This window comes from Diorhabda carinulata, chromosome 11 (assembly GCF_026250575.1).
Source record: "Diorhabda carinulata isolate Delta chromosome 11, icDioCari1.1, whole genome shotgun sequence".
In the NCBI taxonomy this organism is placed as follows: domain Eukaryota; kingdom Metazoa; phylum Arthropoda; class Insecta; order Coleoptera; family Chrysomelidae; genus Diorhabda; species Diorhabda carinulata.
In genome coordinates this window covers 13,721,439-13,737,287 of record NC_079470.1, presented here as the reverse complement: position 1 = coordinate 13,737,287, position 15,849 = coordinate 13,721,439, and the positions used below count along the sequence as shown (strand labels likewise).

At 30.1% G+C, this 15,849-nt stretch overlaps 1 protein-coding gene across 2 annotated transcripts in view; it reads left to right on the top strand.

Moving 5' to 3' along the window:
* The window catches only part of LOC130899710 (A disintegrin and metalloproteinase with thrombospondin motifs adt-1-like), a 37,239-nt gene extending 22,035 nt beyond the window's left edge, over nt 1-15,204 (top strand). For both annotated transcript variants that reach the window (XM_057809850.1, XM_057809852.1), the window contains 9 exons: nt 10,670-10,812; nt 10,915-11,123; nt 11,178-11,359; nt 11,695-11,826; nt 11,885-12,138; nt 14,361-14,472; nt 14,529-14,689; nt 14,750-14,915; nt 14,989-15,204. In XM_057809850.1, coding sequence (XP_057665833.1) covers nt 10,670-10,812; nt 10,915-11,123; nt 11,178-11,359; nt 11,695-11,826; nt 11,885-12,138; nt 14,361-14,472; nt 14,529-14,689; nt 14,750-14,915; nt 14,989-15,119 — 1,490 coding nt within the window. In that variant the 3' untranslated portion in view covers nt 15,120-15,204. The remainder of the gene's footprint in view (nt 1-10,669; nt 10,813-10,914; nt 11,124-11,177; nt 11,360-11,694; nt 11,827-11,884; nt 12,139-14,360; nt 14,473-14,528; nt 14,690-14,749; nt 14,916-14,988) is intronic.
* The last annotated feature ends 645 nt before the right edge of the window (nt 15,205-15,849 follow it).

Below are 15,849 nucleotides of genomic sequence, written 5' to 3'. Positions count from 1 at the left end.
GAAAGTTATACGAGAAAATCTATTTCGAAATGGAACCGATTCAATTTGAAAATCGTTCGTCTCGAAATATGATAAATGAACGACTCATATTGTATTCAGATACTACGAAAATCCATTTTAGATTAAATAAAATTATATACCGGGGTTACGAAGAAAGTTATACGAGAAAATCTATTTCGAAATGGAACCGATTCAATTTGAAAATCGTTCGTCTCGAAATATGATAAATGAACGACTCATATTGTATTCAGATACTACGAAAATCCATTTTAGATTAAATAAAATTATATACCGGGGTTACGAAGAAAGTTATACGAGAAAATCTATTTCGAAATGGAACCGATTCAATTTGAAAATCGTTCGTCTCGAAATATGATAAATGAACGACTCATATTGTATTCAGATACTACGAAAATCCATTTTAGATTAAATAAAATTATATACCGGGGTTACGAAGAAAGTTATACGAGAAAATCTATTTCGAAATGGAACCGATTCAATTTGAAAATCGTTCGTCTCGAAATATGATAAATGAACGACTCATATTGTATTCAGATACTACGAAAATCCATTTTAGATTAAATAAAATTATATACCGGGGTTACGAAGAAAGTTATACGAGAAAATCTATTTCGAAATGGAACCGATTCAATTTGAAAATCGTTCGTCTCGAAATATGATAAATGAACGACTCATATTGTATTCAGATACTACGAAAATCCATTTTAGATTAAATAAAATTATATACCGGGGTTATTAAGAAAGTTATACGAGAAAATCTATTTCGAAATGGAACCGATTCAATTTGAAAATCGTTCGTCTCGAAATATGATAAATGAACGACTCATATTGTATTCAGATACTACGAAAATCCATTTTAGATTAAATAAAATTATATACCGGGGTTACGAAGAAAGTTATACGAGAAAATCTATTTCGAAATGGAACCGATTCAATTTGAAAATCGTTCGTCTCGAAATATGATAAATGAACGACTCATATTGTATTCAGATACTACGAAAATCCATTTTAGATTAAATAAAATTATATACCGGGGTTACGAAGAAAGTTATACGAGAAAATCTATTTCGAAATGGAACCGATTCAATTTGAAAATCGTCCGTTTCGAAATATGATAAATAATTGACTCATATTGTATTCAGATACTACGAAAATCCATTTTTGATTAAATAAAATTATATACCGGGGTTATTAAGAAAGTTATACGAGAAAATCTATTTCGAAATGGAACCGATTCAATTTGAAAATCGTTCGTCTCGAAATATGATAAATGAACGACTCATATTGTATTCAGATACTACGAAAATCCATTTTAGATTAAATAAAATTATATACCGGGGTTACGAAGAAAGTTATACGAGAAAATCTATTTCGAAATGGAACCGATTCAATTTGAAAATCGTTCGTCTCGAAATATGATAAATGAACGACTCATATTGTATTCAGATACTACGAAAATCCATTTTAGATTAAATAAAATTATATACCGGGGTTACGAAGAAAGTTATACGAGAAAATCTATTTCGAAATGGAACCGATTCAATTTGAAAATCGTTCGTCTCGAAATATGATAAATGAACGACTCATATTGTATTCAGATACTACGAAAATCCATTTTAGATTAAATAAAATTATATACCGGGGTTACGAAGAAAGTTATACGAGAAAATCTATTTCGAAATGGAACCGATTCAATTTGAAAATCGTTCGTCTCGAAATATGATAAATGAACGACTCATATTGTATTCAGATACTACGAAAATCCATTTTAGATTAAATAAAATTATATACCGGGGTTACGAAGAAAGTTATACGAGAAAATCTATTTCGAAATGGAACCGATTCAATTTGAAAATCGTTCGTCTCGAAATATGATAAATGAACGACTCATATTGTATTCAGATACTACGAAAATCCATTTTAGATTAAATAAAATTATATACCGGGGTTATTAAGAAAGTTATACGAGAAAATCTATTTCGAAATGGAACCGATTCAATTTGAAAATCGTTCGTCTCGAAATATGATAAATGAACGACTCATATTGTATTCAGATACTACGAAAATCCATTTTAGATTAAATAAAATTATATACCGGGGTTACGAAGAAAGTTATACGAGAAAATCTATTTCGAAATGGAACCGATTCAATTTGAAAATCGTCCGTTTCGAAATATGATAAATAATTGACTCATATTGTATTCAGATACTACGAAAATCCATTTTTGAGTAAATAAAATTATATACCGGGGTTATTAAGAAAGTTATACGAGAAAATCTATTTCGAAATGGAACCGATTCAATTTGAAAATCGTCCGTTTCGAAATATGATAAATGAACGACTCATATTGTATTCAGATACTACGAAAATCCATTTTTGATTAAATAAAATTATATACCGGGGTTACGAAGAAAGTTATACGAGAAAATCTATTTCGAAATGGAACCGATTCAATTTGAAAATCGTTCGTCTCGAAATATGATAAATGAACGACTCATATTGTATTCAGATACTACGAAAATCCATTTTAGATTAAATAAAATTATATACCGGGGTTACGAAGAAAGTTATACGAGAAAATCTATTTCGAAATGGAACCGATTCAATTTGAAAATCGTTCGTCTCGAAATATGATAAATGAACGACTCATATTGTATTCAGATACTACGAAAATCCATTTTAGATTAAATAAAATTATATACCGGGGTTACGAAGAAAGTTATACGAGAAAATCTATTTCGAAATGGAACCGATTCAATTTGAAAATCGTTCGTCTCGAAATATGATAAATGAACGACTCATATTGTATTCAGATACTACGAAAATCCATTTTAGATTAAATAAAATTATATACCGGGGTTACGAAGAAAGTTATACGAGAAAATCTATTTCGAAATGGAACCGATTCAATTTGAAAATCGTTCGTCTCGAAATATGATAAATGAACGACTCATATTGTATTCAGATACTACGAAAATCCATTTTAGATTAAATAAAATTATATACCGGGGTTACGAAGAAAGTTATACGAGAAAATCTATTTCGAAATGGAACCGATTCAATTTGAAAATCGTTCGTCTCGAAATATGATAAATGAACGACTCATATTGTATTCAGATACTACGAAAATCCATTTTAGATTAAATAAAATTATATACCGGGGTTACGAAGAAAGTTATACGAGAAAATCTATTTCGAAATGGAACCGATTCAATTTGAAAATCGTTCGTCTCGAAATATGATAAATGAACGACTCATATTGTATTCAGATACTACGAAAATCCATTTTAGATTAAATAAAATTATATACCGGGGTTACGAAGAAAGTTATACGAGAAAATCTATTTCGAAATGGAACCGATTCAATTTGAAAATCGTTCGTCTCGAAATATGATAAATGAACGACTCATATTGTATTCAGATACTACGAAAATCCATTTTAGATTAAATAAAATTATATACCGGGGTTATTAAGAAAGTTATACGAGAAAATCTATTTCGAAATGGAACCGATTCAATTTGAAAATCGTTCGTCTCGAAATATGATAAATGAACGACTCATATTGTATTCAGATACTACGAAAATCCATTTTAGATTAAATAAAATTATATACCGGGGTTACGAAGAAAGTTATACGAGAAAATCTATTTCGAAATGGAACCGATTCAATTTGAAAATCGTTCGTCTCGAAATATGATAAATGAACGACTCATATTGTATTCAGATACTACGAAAATCCATTTTAGATTAAATAAAATTATATACCGGGGTTACGAAGAAAGTTATACGAGAAAATCTATTTCGAAATGGAACCGATTCAATTTGAAAATCGTCCGTTTCGAAATATGATAAATAATTGACTCATATTGTATTCAGATACTACGAAAATCCATTTTTGATTAAATAAAATTATATACCGGGGTTATTAAGAAAGTTATACGAGAAAATCTATTTCGAAATGGAACCGATTCAATTTGAAAATCGTTCGTCTCGAAATATGATAAATGAACGACTCATATTGTATTCAGATACTACGAAAATCCATTTTAGATTAAATAAAATTATATACCGGGGTTACGAAGAAAGTTATACGAGAAAATCTATTTCGAAATGGAACCGATTCAATTTGAAAATCGTTCGTCTCGAAATATGATAAATGAACGACTCATATTGTATTCAGATACTACGAAAATCCATTTTAGATTAAATAAAATTATATACCGGGGTTACGAAGAAAGTTATACGAGAAAATCTATTTCGAAATGGAACCGATTCAATTTGAAAATCGTTCGTCTCGAAATATGATAAATGAACGACTCATATTGTATTCAGATACTACGAAAATCCATTTTAGATTAAATAAAATTATATACCGGGGTTACGAAGAAAGTTATACGAGAAAATCTATTTCGAAATGGAACCGATTCAATTTGAAAATCGTTCGTCTCGAAATATGATAAATGAACGACTCATATTGTATTCAGATACTACGAAAATCCATTTTAGATTAAATAAAATTATATACCGGGGTTACGAAGAAAGTTATACGAGAAAATCTATTTCGAAATGGAACCGATTCAATTTGAAAATCGTTCGTCTCGAAATATGATAAATGAACGACTCATATTGTATTCAGATACTACGAAAATCCATTTTAGATTAAATAAAATTATATACCGGGGTTATTAAGAAAGTTATACGAGAAAATCTATTTCGAAATGGAACCGATTCAATTTGAAAATCGTTCGTCTCGAAATATGATAAATGAACGACTCATATTGTATTCAGATACTACGAAAATCCATTTTAGATTAAATAAAATTATATACCGGGGTTACGAAGAAAGTTATACGAGAAAATCTATTTCGAAATGGAACCGATTCAATTTGAAAATCGTTCGTCTCGAAATATGATAAATGAACGACTCATATTGTATTCAGATACTACGAAAATCCATTTTAGATTAAATAAAATTATATACCGGGGTTACGAAGAAAGTTATACGAGAAAATCTATTTCGAAATGGAACCGATTCAATTTGAAAATCGTTCGTCTCGAAATATGATAAATGAACGACTCATATTGTATTCAGATACTACGAAAATCCATTTTAGATTAAATAAAATTATATACCGGGGTTACGAAGAAAGTTATACGAGAAAATCTATTTCGAAATGGAACCGATTCAATTTGAAAATCGTTCGTCTCGAAATATGATAAATGAACGACTCATATTGTATTCAGATACTACGAAAATCCATTTTAGATTAAATAAAATTATATACCGGGGTTACGAAGAAAGTTATACGAGAAAATCTATTTCGAAATGGAACCGATTCAATTTGAAAATCGTTCGTCTCGAAATATGATAAATGAACGACTCATATTGTATTCAGATACTACGAAAATCCATTTTAGATTAAATAAAATTATATACCGGGGTTACGAAGAAAGTTATACGAGAAAATCTATTTCGAAATGGAACCGATTCAATTTGAAAATCGTTCGTCTCGAAATATGATAAATGAACGACTCATATTGTATTCAGATACTACGAAAATCCATTTTAGATTAAATAAAATTATATACCGGGGTTACGAAGAAAGTTATACGAGAAAATCTATTTCGAAATGGAACCGATTCAATTTGAAAATCGTTCGTCTCGAAATATGATAAATGAACGACTCATATTGTATTCAGATACTACGAAAATCCATTTTAGATTAAATAAAATTATATACCGGGGTTACGAAGAAAGTTATACGAGAAAATCTATTTCGAAATGGAACCGATTCAATTTGAAAATCGTTCGTCTCGAAATATGATAAATGAACGACTCATATTGTATTCAGATACTACGAAAATCCATTTTAGATTAAATAAAATTATATACCGGGGTTACGAAGAAAGTTATACGAGAAAATCTATTTCGAAATGGAACCGATTCAATTTGAAAATCGTTCGTCTCGAAATATGATAAATGAACGACTCATATTGTATTCAGATACTACGAAAATCCATTTTAGATTAAATAAAATTATATACCGGGGTTACGAAGAAAGTTATACGAGAAAATCTATTTCGAAATGGAACCGATTCAATTTGAAAATCGTCCGTTTCGAAATATGATAAATAATTGACTCATATTGTATTCAGATACTACGAAAATCCATTTTTGATTAAATAAAATTATATACCGGGGTTATTAAGAAAGTTATACGAGAAAATCTATTTCGAAATGGAACCGATTCAATTTGAAAATCGTTCGTCTCGAAATATGATAAATGAACGACTCATATTGTATTCAGATACTACGAAAATCCATTTTAGATTAAATAAAATTATATACCGGGGTTACGAAGAAAGTTATACGAGAAAATCTATTTCGAAATGGAACCGATTCAATTTGAAAATCGTTCGTCTCGAAATATGATAAATGAACGACTCATATTGTATTCAGATACTACGAAAATCCATTTTAGATTAAATAAAATTATATACCGGGGTTACGAAGAAAGTTATACGAGAAAATCTATTTCGAAATGGAACCGATTCAATTTGAAATTCGTCCGTTTCGAAATATGATAAATAATTGACTCATATTGTATTCAGATACTACGAAAATCCATTTTTGAGTGAATAAAATTATATACCGGGGTTATTAAGAAAGTTATACGAGAAAATCTATTTCGAAATGGAACCGATTCAATTTGAAATTCGTTCGTTTCGAAATATGATAAATGAACGACTCATATTGTATTCAGATACTACGAAAATCCATTTTAGATTAAATAAAATTATATACCGGGGTTACGAAGAAAGTTATCCGAGAAAATCTATTTCGAAATGGAACCGATTCAATTTGAAAATCGTTCGTCTCGAAATATGATAAATGAACGACTCATATTGTATTCAGATACTACGAAAATCCATTTTAGATTAAATAAAATTATATACCGGGGTTACGAAGAAAGTTATACGAGAAAATCTATTTCGAAATGGAACCGATTCAATTTGAAATTCGTCCGTTTCGAAATATGATAAATAATTGACTCATATTGTATTCAGATACTACGAAAATCCATTTTTGAGTGAATAAAATTATATACCGGGGTTATTAAGAAAGTTATACGAGAAAATCTATTTCGAAATGGAACCGATTCAATTTGAAATTCGTTCGTTTCGAAATATGATAAATGAACGACTCATATTGTATTCAGATACTACGAAAATCCATTTTTGATTAAATAAAATTATATACCGGGGTTATTAAGAAAGTTATACGAGAAAATCTATTTCGAAATGAAACCGATTCAATTTGAAAATCGTCCGTTTCGAAATATGATAAATGAACGACTCATATTGTATTCAGATACTACGAAAATCCATTTTTGATTAAATAAAATTATATACCGGGGTTACGAAGAAAGTTATACGAGAAAATCTATTTCGAAATGGAACCGATTCAATTTGAAAATCGTCCGTTTCGAAATATGATAAATAATTGACTCATATTGTATTCAGATACTACGAAAATCCATTTTTGAGTAAATAAAATTATATACCGGGGTTATTAAGAAAGTTATACGAGAAAATCTATTTCGAAATGGAACCGATTCAATTTGAAAATCGTCCGTTTCGAAATATGATAAATGAACGACTCATATTGTATTCAGATACTACGAAAATCCATTTTTGAGTGAATAAAATTATATACCGGGGTTATTAAGAAAGTTATACGAGAAAATCTATTTCGAAATGGAACCGATTCAATTTGAAAATCGTCCGTTTCGAAATATGATAAATAATTGACTCATATTGTATTCAGATACTACGAAAATCCATTTTTGAGTAAATAAAATTATATACCGGGGTTATTAAGAAAGTTATACGAGAAAATCTATTTCGAAATGGAACCGATTCAATTTGAAAATCGTCCGTTTCGAAATATGATAAATAATTGACTCATATTGTATTCAGATACTACGAAAATCCATTTTTGAGTAAATAAAATTATATACCGGGGTTATTAAGAAAGTTATACGAGAAAATCTATTTCGAAATGGAACCGATTCAATTTGAAAATCGTCCGTTTCGAAATATGATAAATAATTGACTCATATTGTATTCAGATACTACGAAAATCCATTTTTGAGTGAATAAAATTATATACCGGGGTTATTAAGAAAGTTATACGAGAAAATCTATTTCGAAATGGAACCGATTCAATTTGAAAATCGTCCGTTTCGAAATATGATAAATAATTGACTCATATTGTATTCAGATACTACGAAAATCCATTTTTGAGTAAATAAAATTATATACCGGGGTTATTAAGAAAGTTATACGAGAAAATCTATTTCGAAATGGAACCGATTCAATTTGAAAATCGTCCGTTTCGAAATATGATAAATAATTGACTCATATTGTATTCAGATACTACGAAAATCCATTTTTGAGTAAATAAAATTATATACCGGGGTTACGAAGAAAGTTATACGAGAAAATCTATTTCGAAATGGAACCGATTCAATTTGAAAATCGTCCGTTTCGAAATATGATAAATAATTGACTCATATTGTATTCAGATACTACGAAAATCCATTTTTGATTAAATAAAATTATATACCGGGGTTATTAAGAAAGTTATACGAGAAAATCTATTTCGAAATGAAACCGATTCAATTTGAAAATCGTCCGTTTCGAAATATGATAAATGAACGACTCATATTGTATTCAGATACTACGAAAATCCATTTTTGATTAAATAAAATTATATACCGGGGTTACGAAGAAAGTTATACGAGAAAATCTATTTCGAAATGGAACCGATTCAATTTGAAAATCGTCCGTTTCGAAATATGATAAATAATTGACTCATATTGTATTCAGATACTACGAAAATCCATTTTTGAGTAAATAAAATTATATACCGGGGTTATTAAGAAAGTTATACGAGAAAATCTATTTCGAAATGGAACCGATTCAATTTGAAAATCGTCCGTTTCGAAATATGATAAATGAACGACTCATATTGTATTCAGATACTACGAAAATCCATTTTTGAGTGAATAAAATTATATACCGGGGTTATTAAGAAAGTTATACGAGAAAATCTATTTCGAAATGGAACCGATTCAATTTGAAAATCGTCCGTTTCGAAATATGATAAATAATTGACTCATATTGTATTCAGATACTACGAAAATCCATTTTTGAGTAAATAAAATTATATACCGGGGTTATTAAGAAAGTTATACGAGAAAATCTATTTCGAAATGGAACCGATTCAATTTGAAAATCGTCCGTTTCGAAATATGATAAATAATTGACTCATATTGTATTCAGATACTACGAAAATCCATTTTTGAGTAAATAAAATTATATACCGGGGTTATTAAGAAAGTTATACGAGAAAATCTATTTCGAAATGGAACCGATTCAATTTGAAAATCGTCCGTTTCGAAATATGATAAATAATTGACTCATATTGTATTCAGATACTACGAAAATCCATTTTTGAGTGAATAAAATTATATACCGGGGTTATTAAGAAAGTTATACGAGAAAATCTATTTCGAAATGGAACCGATTCAATTTGAAAATCGTCCGTTTCGAAATATGATAAATAATTGACTCATATTGTATTCAGATACTACGAAAATCCATTTTTGAGTAAATAAAATTATATACCGGGGTTATTAAGAAAGTTATACGAGAAAATCTATTTCGAAATGGAACCGATTCAATTTGAAAATCGTCCGTTTCGAAATATGATAAATAATTGACTCATATTGTATTCAGATACTACGAAAATCCATTTTTGAGTAAATAAAATTATATACCGGGGTTATTAAGAAAGTTATACGAGAAAATCTATTTCGAAATGGAACCGATTCAATTTGAAAATCGTCCGTTTCGAAATATGATAAATAATTGACTCATATTGTATTCAGATACTACGAAAATCCATTTTTGAGTGAATAAAATTATATACCGGGGTTATTAAGAAAGTTATACGAGAAAATCTATTTCGAAATGGAACCGATTCAATTTGAAAATCGTCCGTTTCGAAATATGATAAATAATTGACTCATATTGTATTCAGATACTACGAAAATCCATTTTTGAGTAAATAAAATTATATACCGGGGTTATTAAGAAAGTTATACGAGAAAATCTATTTCGAAATGGAACCGATTCAATTTGAAAATCGTCCGTTTCGAAATATGATAAATGAACGACTCATATTGTATTCAGATACTACGAAAATCCATTTTTGAGTAAATAAAATTATATACCGGGGTTATTAAGAAAGTTATACGAGAAAATCTATTTCGAAATGAAACCGATTCAATTTGAAATTCGTCCGTTTCGAAATATGATAAATTAATGACTTTTTTATGTGAAAAATATTATATACCGGGGTTATGAAGAAAGTTGCGTACATAAAAAAGTAATACCGAGCCAAAATATAATAAAATTCAACTCATATTGTATTCATATACCGTGAAATAACATTTTTGTTGCGAGAGCCAAATCGATGAGTCAAAACGAACTTAGAATGTACAATTTTCCATATTAGCTCACAGATATTTTTCAATTCCATTATCGTCTAGTGAATATTGCCCTTTATTCAATGTCAGGTATGCTGAAATACGGCAAAGGAAGTAGACATTCCGGTCAACAACCCCTGAACGACGTTTGCAGAGATTTACATTGCGAAAGGGAAAGATACACGTGGACGTCACATCCGGCACTCGAAGGCACCGTATGCGGCAACAACATGGTACGAAACATTCTTCGTTCGTATTCACTCTAAACCCCAAACCGACAACAGTCGATTCCAATAATAACGGGGTAAAAAATAAAGAAAATTTCCGTTTTCCAGTGGTGCAGAGGCGGAAAATGCGTCCTCAAAGGACTGATATTATCCTCGGCGTACACGTCGGCTACGAGGCTCGGTCAAGTGCACGGGGGATGGAGTAAATGGAAACAATCCGGCGATTGCGCTTCCGGTTGTCTATTCGGCGAGGAAGGCAGACTCAGATCGGGTAGTACCGGTATCATAGTATCCGAAAGGGTTTGCAACAACCCTAGGTAAGTAAACTGAATACGCGAAAAAAAAACTTGGAAATTGATTCGTTTTATTAGACCGCAAGGATCGGGAACCGACTGCGAAGGTCCATCGCAACGTCACTCAACTTGCATAGCCGAACAATGTTCGAACGTACCGAGGTTAACGATCAAGGAATTCGCCGATAAAATTTGTACTCGCGCTAAGGAAGTCGACGGCGATTTAACAGGATCGGGAATGCAAAAAATCAGTTCGGACGGTAAGTTTTTCGCCCATTCGAGCCAAATTTCTCATCGGCGATCATTTTTTCGCGATCGGGAACCAGATCTGGTCTGTACGAAGTATAATTTTTGTTTCGGTGCTTTGTATTTGTCTCTATACAGTTTTCTCTATTGTTTTTCCCCCTTTTGGACACAATTGAAACTCAATTGGACGACCAGAACGTGCACGATTCGATAAATTACCGTCACTTGTCACTAACTAACCTAAATGTCACGAAACTTCACTAGTTTTTTGACAGTTGGCACTTTGGCGGAACGGTATCGCCATCTGTGTGTCGGTCGGACGACTTATTGAGTGACGTGTTTATTTTAGCCGAAGAAGCGTGTCTTGTTTGGTGTGAAAAACGTAACGGAAGCACCAGAAGTCGCGGATGGACGTTTCCGGACGGTACTACTTGCCAAATAAGAAGAAACCGATACGGGAAATCGAATTATTGCATCAAAGGTGCGCCCAAATGAAAATTTTTCTTGATTAAATTCGAAACGAACTTGGTTTTGTTTAGGTAGATGCGAAGAATTCGTTTGCGATCCTTTGGAGGAAGCGGCTTTCGCGCAATCTCCGGATTTTTGTCCGAACGATAGATTCGATAATGATTTGAGTTGGAGAACGGGTTTAAGGGGACGAGAAGGTGCTGTTAGATGGAAAAGTGCCAGCGGTTGTCATTATAATTGTATATCGCCCGGTTCGGGGATACGATTAGTCAAAAATAAAAAGTACAACAGGTCCAGTATTCAGTTATGTCAACCGGATAAATTTGTAAGTATCTATATCTATTATTCTTGGAGAATTACTTCATATTGAACACACTATTTACTCCAATGCTCGAAATTACACTGTCTAACGCTAGTTTCGAAGACCATCTTCAGACATCGAGGCGATAACTTGGTTATATACACGTTTATTACTTACCTACTTAATTTATTTAAACACTTACGTTAAATACACTTAACTAAACACTATTTACTAAACTACACACTGAAATTTATTACTAAACTTTTATCTTTTCATCAATTTCGTCGCTAATACACCAGCACCTATTTATACAAAAAGGATTTCTCGATAATTCGGATTCTAGAATGTGGACAACGAAAAAAAATCTCCCATAAATTGATTCTACATCAATGGCAGCAACATGCTTTTAAATATTATCGATTTTAAGTCTCTTTTGATTTAAAATTAATTTTTTTTTGAAAATTTTTTAAAGACAGATATAAAAATTTGACGTTTCGACTTATTTTATTCTTTATCAAAATCATATTTTGTCTGTATTTAGAAAATTATAGAAGAAACTAATTTTAAATCAGAAGAAACCTAAAAACGAGACGATTTAGAATCATTAAATAATTAATACACTTAACTAATCACTATTTACTAAACTACACACTGAAATTTATTAATAAACTTTTATCTATTCATTGATTTCGTCGCTAGTAAACCAGCACCTATTTATACAAAAAGGATTTCTGGATAATTCAGATTCTAGAATCTCCCATAAATTGATTCTATATCAATGGCAACAACATGCTTTTAAATATTATCGATTTTAAGTCTCTTTTGATTTAAAATTAATTTTTTTTTGAAAATTTTTTAAAGACAGATATAAAAATTTGACGTTTCGACTTATTTTATTCTTTATCAAAATCATATTTTGTCTGTATTTAGAAAATTATAGAAGAAACTAATTTTAAATCAGAAGAAACCTAAAAACGAGACGATTTAGAATCATTAAATAATTAATACACTTAACTAATCACTATTTACTAAACTACACACTGAAATTTATTAATAAACTTTTATCTATTCATTGATTTCGTCGCTAGTAAACCAGCACCTATTTATACAAAAAGGATTTCTGGATAATTCAGATTCTAGAATCTCCCATAAATTGATTCTATATCAATGGCAACAACATGCTTTTAAATATTATCGATTTTAAGTCTCTTTTGATTTAAAATTAATTTTTTTTTGAAAATTTTTTAAAGACAGATATAAAAATTTGACGTTTCGACTTATTTTATTCTTTATCAAAATCATATTTTGTCTGTATTTAGAAAATTATAAAAGAAACTAATTTTAAATCAGAAGAAACCTAAAATCAAAACGATTTAGAAGCATTAAATAATTAATACACTTAACTAATCACTATTTACTAAACTACACACTGAAATTTATTAATAAACTTTTATCTATTCATTGATTTCGTCGCTAGTAAACCAGCACCTATTTATACAAAAAGGATTTCTCGATAATTCAGATTCTAGAATCTCCCATAAATTGATTCTATATCAATGGCAACAACATGCTTTTAAATATTATCGATTTTAAGTCTCTTTTGATTTAAAATTAATTTTTTTTTGAAAATTTTTTAAAGACAGATATAAAAATTTGACGTTTCGACTTATTTTATTCTTTATCAAAATCATATTTTGTCTGTATTTAGAAAATTATAAAAGAAACTAATTTTAAATCAGAAGAAACCTAAAATCAAAACGATTTAGAAGCATTACATAATTAATACACTTAACTAAACACTATTTACTAAACTATACACTGAAATTTATTACTAAACTTTTGTCTATTCATTGATTTCGTCGCTAATACACCAGCACCTATTTATACAAAAAGGATTTCTCGATAATTCGGATTCTAGAATGTAGACAACGAAAAAAATCTCCCATAAATTGATTCTATAAAAATCCAGAGCCTCCCACTACTGATATCAGGCGTACCAACCGTCCTCGCAAAAACTAAATAACTAATAAAAAGACTGTCATTGGGAAAACAGTGTTATAGTGAAATTAAAACAGTTTTTTTGGCAGTGACTTGCAGGGTTGTCGATTTTTTTGCTCACGAGTGTAGATATAGATCTTCTTCTTCTTTGCTAAATCTAAATTTGATTAGTATAGTTATTTTATGTTATGTACACAAAAGATTTTACAGTGTTCTATATTCTTTTCTCCAACGTGATATATTTTCAGGGGTGTAGTAGGGTGAAAACGCCCTATCAACACGCTTCAATGATATGTTCTAAATACAAAGAAAAAGTGAGAAGACTTTCGGGTCTTGGTATGCAAATATCACCGGCAGTTGGTAAGTTTTCTGATAGGAGAAAATATTCAATTTGATCAAATCATTTTTTATGACAGAGGATCCTGATAGATCGTGTCGAGTAGCTTGCCAAGACGATTTCATTTCCCACAGATTTTATTTAGTAAACGGTGAAGACGGTTGGTTCCCATTCGGGACGGATTGTTCTAAAGCTATGGCGTCTACCAAAAAGGCCTATTGCGTCAGCGGAAAGTGCCTCGTAAGAAATATACTAAATATTCTTTTATATTATCGAGTAATTTCGTCTAAAATATTTCAGGAATTCGGTACCGATGACACGCCGCTTTCGGAAAGCGAATTTACTCTAGCTCTACTTTCTAGACCGAAGAGGTCTTTGTATAATAATACCTCCACGAAGATCACCATGAAACTGAATCAGACGCAGCTCGATGATATTATAAAAGACTTACACAGAATTCTATCAGGTAACAATACAAAGAAAAAATGTTTTTAACCTTATTGTGAAAAAACTTGAGTGAATCGATGTTTTTTTTTTAGGTAATTTTAGCTCAAACGAATTTAATATAGATTTAAACAATCCAGTTCATGTAAATATGCTTGAAGATAAAAATATGCCTCAAAGTCATGTCCAGTTGACAACCAGTGATGAATATGTAAATTTAGCTTAAATGCCAGCTCCTATTTTGTGATTTATTTTAGATAAATTGGTAGTTGGATAGTTTTTTTTTAATAAAATTTTATAAGCTCATGCAATTATTTATTTTATTATACCAAATATACTTACAGTGTTTGGGAAGTGCTCCTATTTACAATACAAATTTTTATTTATTATCCTGACCATTGACATTGACAGTAATGACATATTTCTAGGTAAGTGACAGAATTAAATTTGTGTTGCTGAAATTAAGATTCAAGTTGACCTTCTATTGTTTACGTTCTATGGAAATAGGTAAGAATAAATCGGATAGATACTTCAAATGTCTTTTATTGAAATTTGTAAAATCACTTTCCAAAAAATGTTTTCCACACAAACGATAATTTAATATTGAGCATTGATTTTTACACAATTCTCCCCATTTAGAACACACGCGTTTCGGAAATTTAAAATGAATATTTATCTTGACAATTGACAGTAATGACACATTTATATTCTCGTTGAAATTTTGATGATAGTCGACTTTCTTATTGGGTTTCTATGGTTAAAAGTGATATTTAACTGTGTATCACACAATTTAACCAACTAAAAGTTGTCGAAAAACCCAATTTTTAATAATAGACTTATATCACGGATAAATCATACGGCCTAATTCAATTTTAGATCATATATGTGAACCGTCTAGAAGTTATGTTGTTTGTGGTATACACTCAAATATAATTATTTATCTATGGTTAAAATTA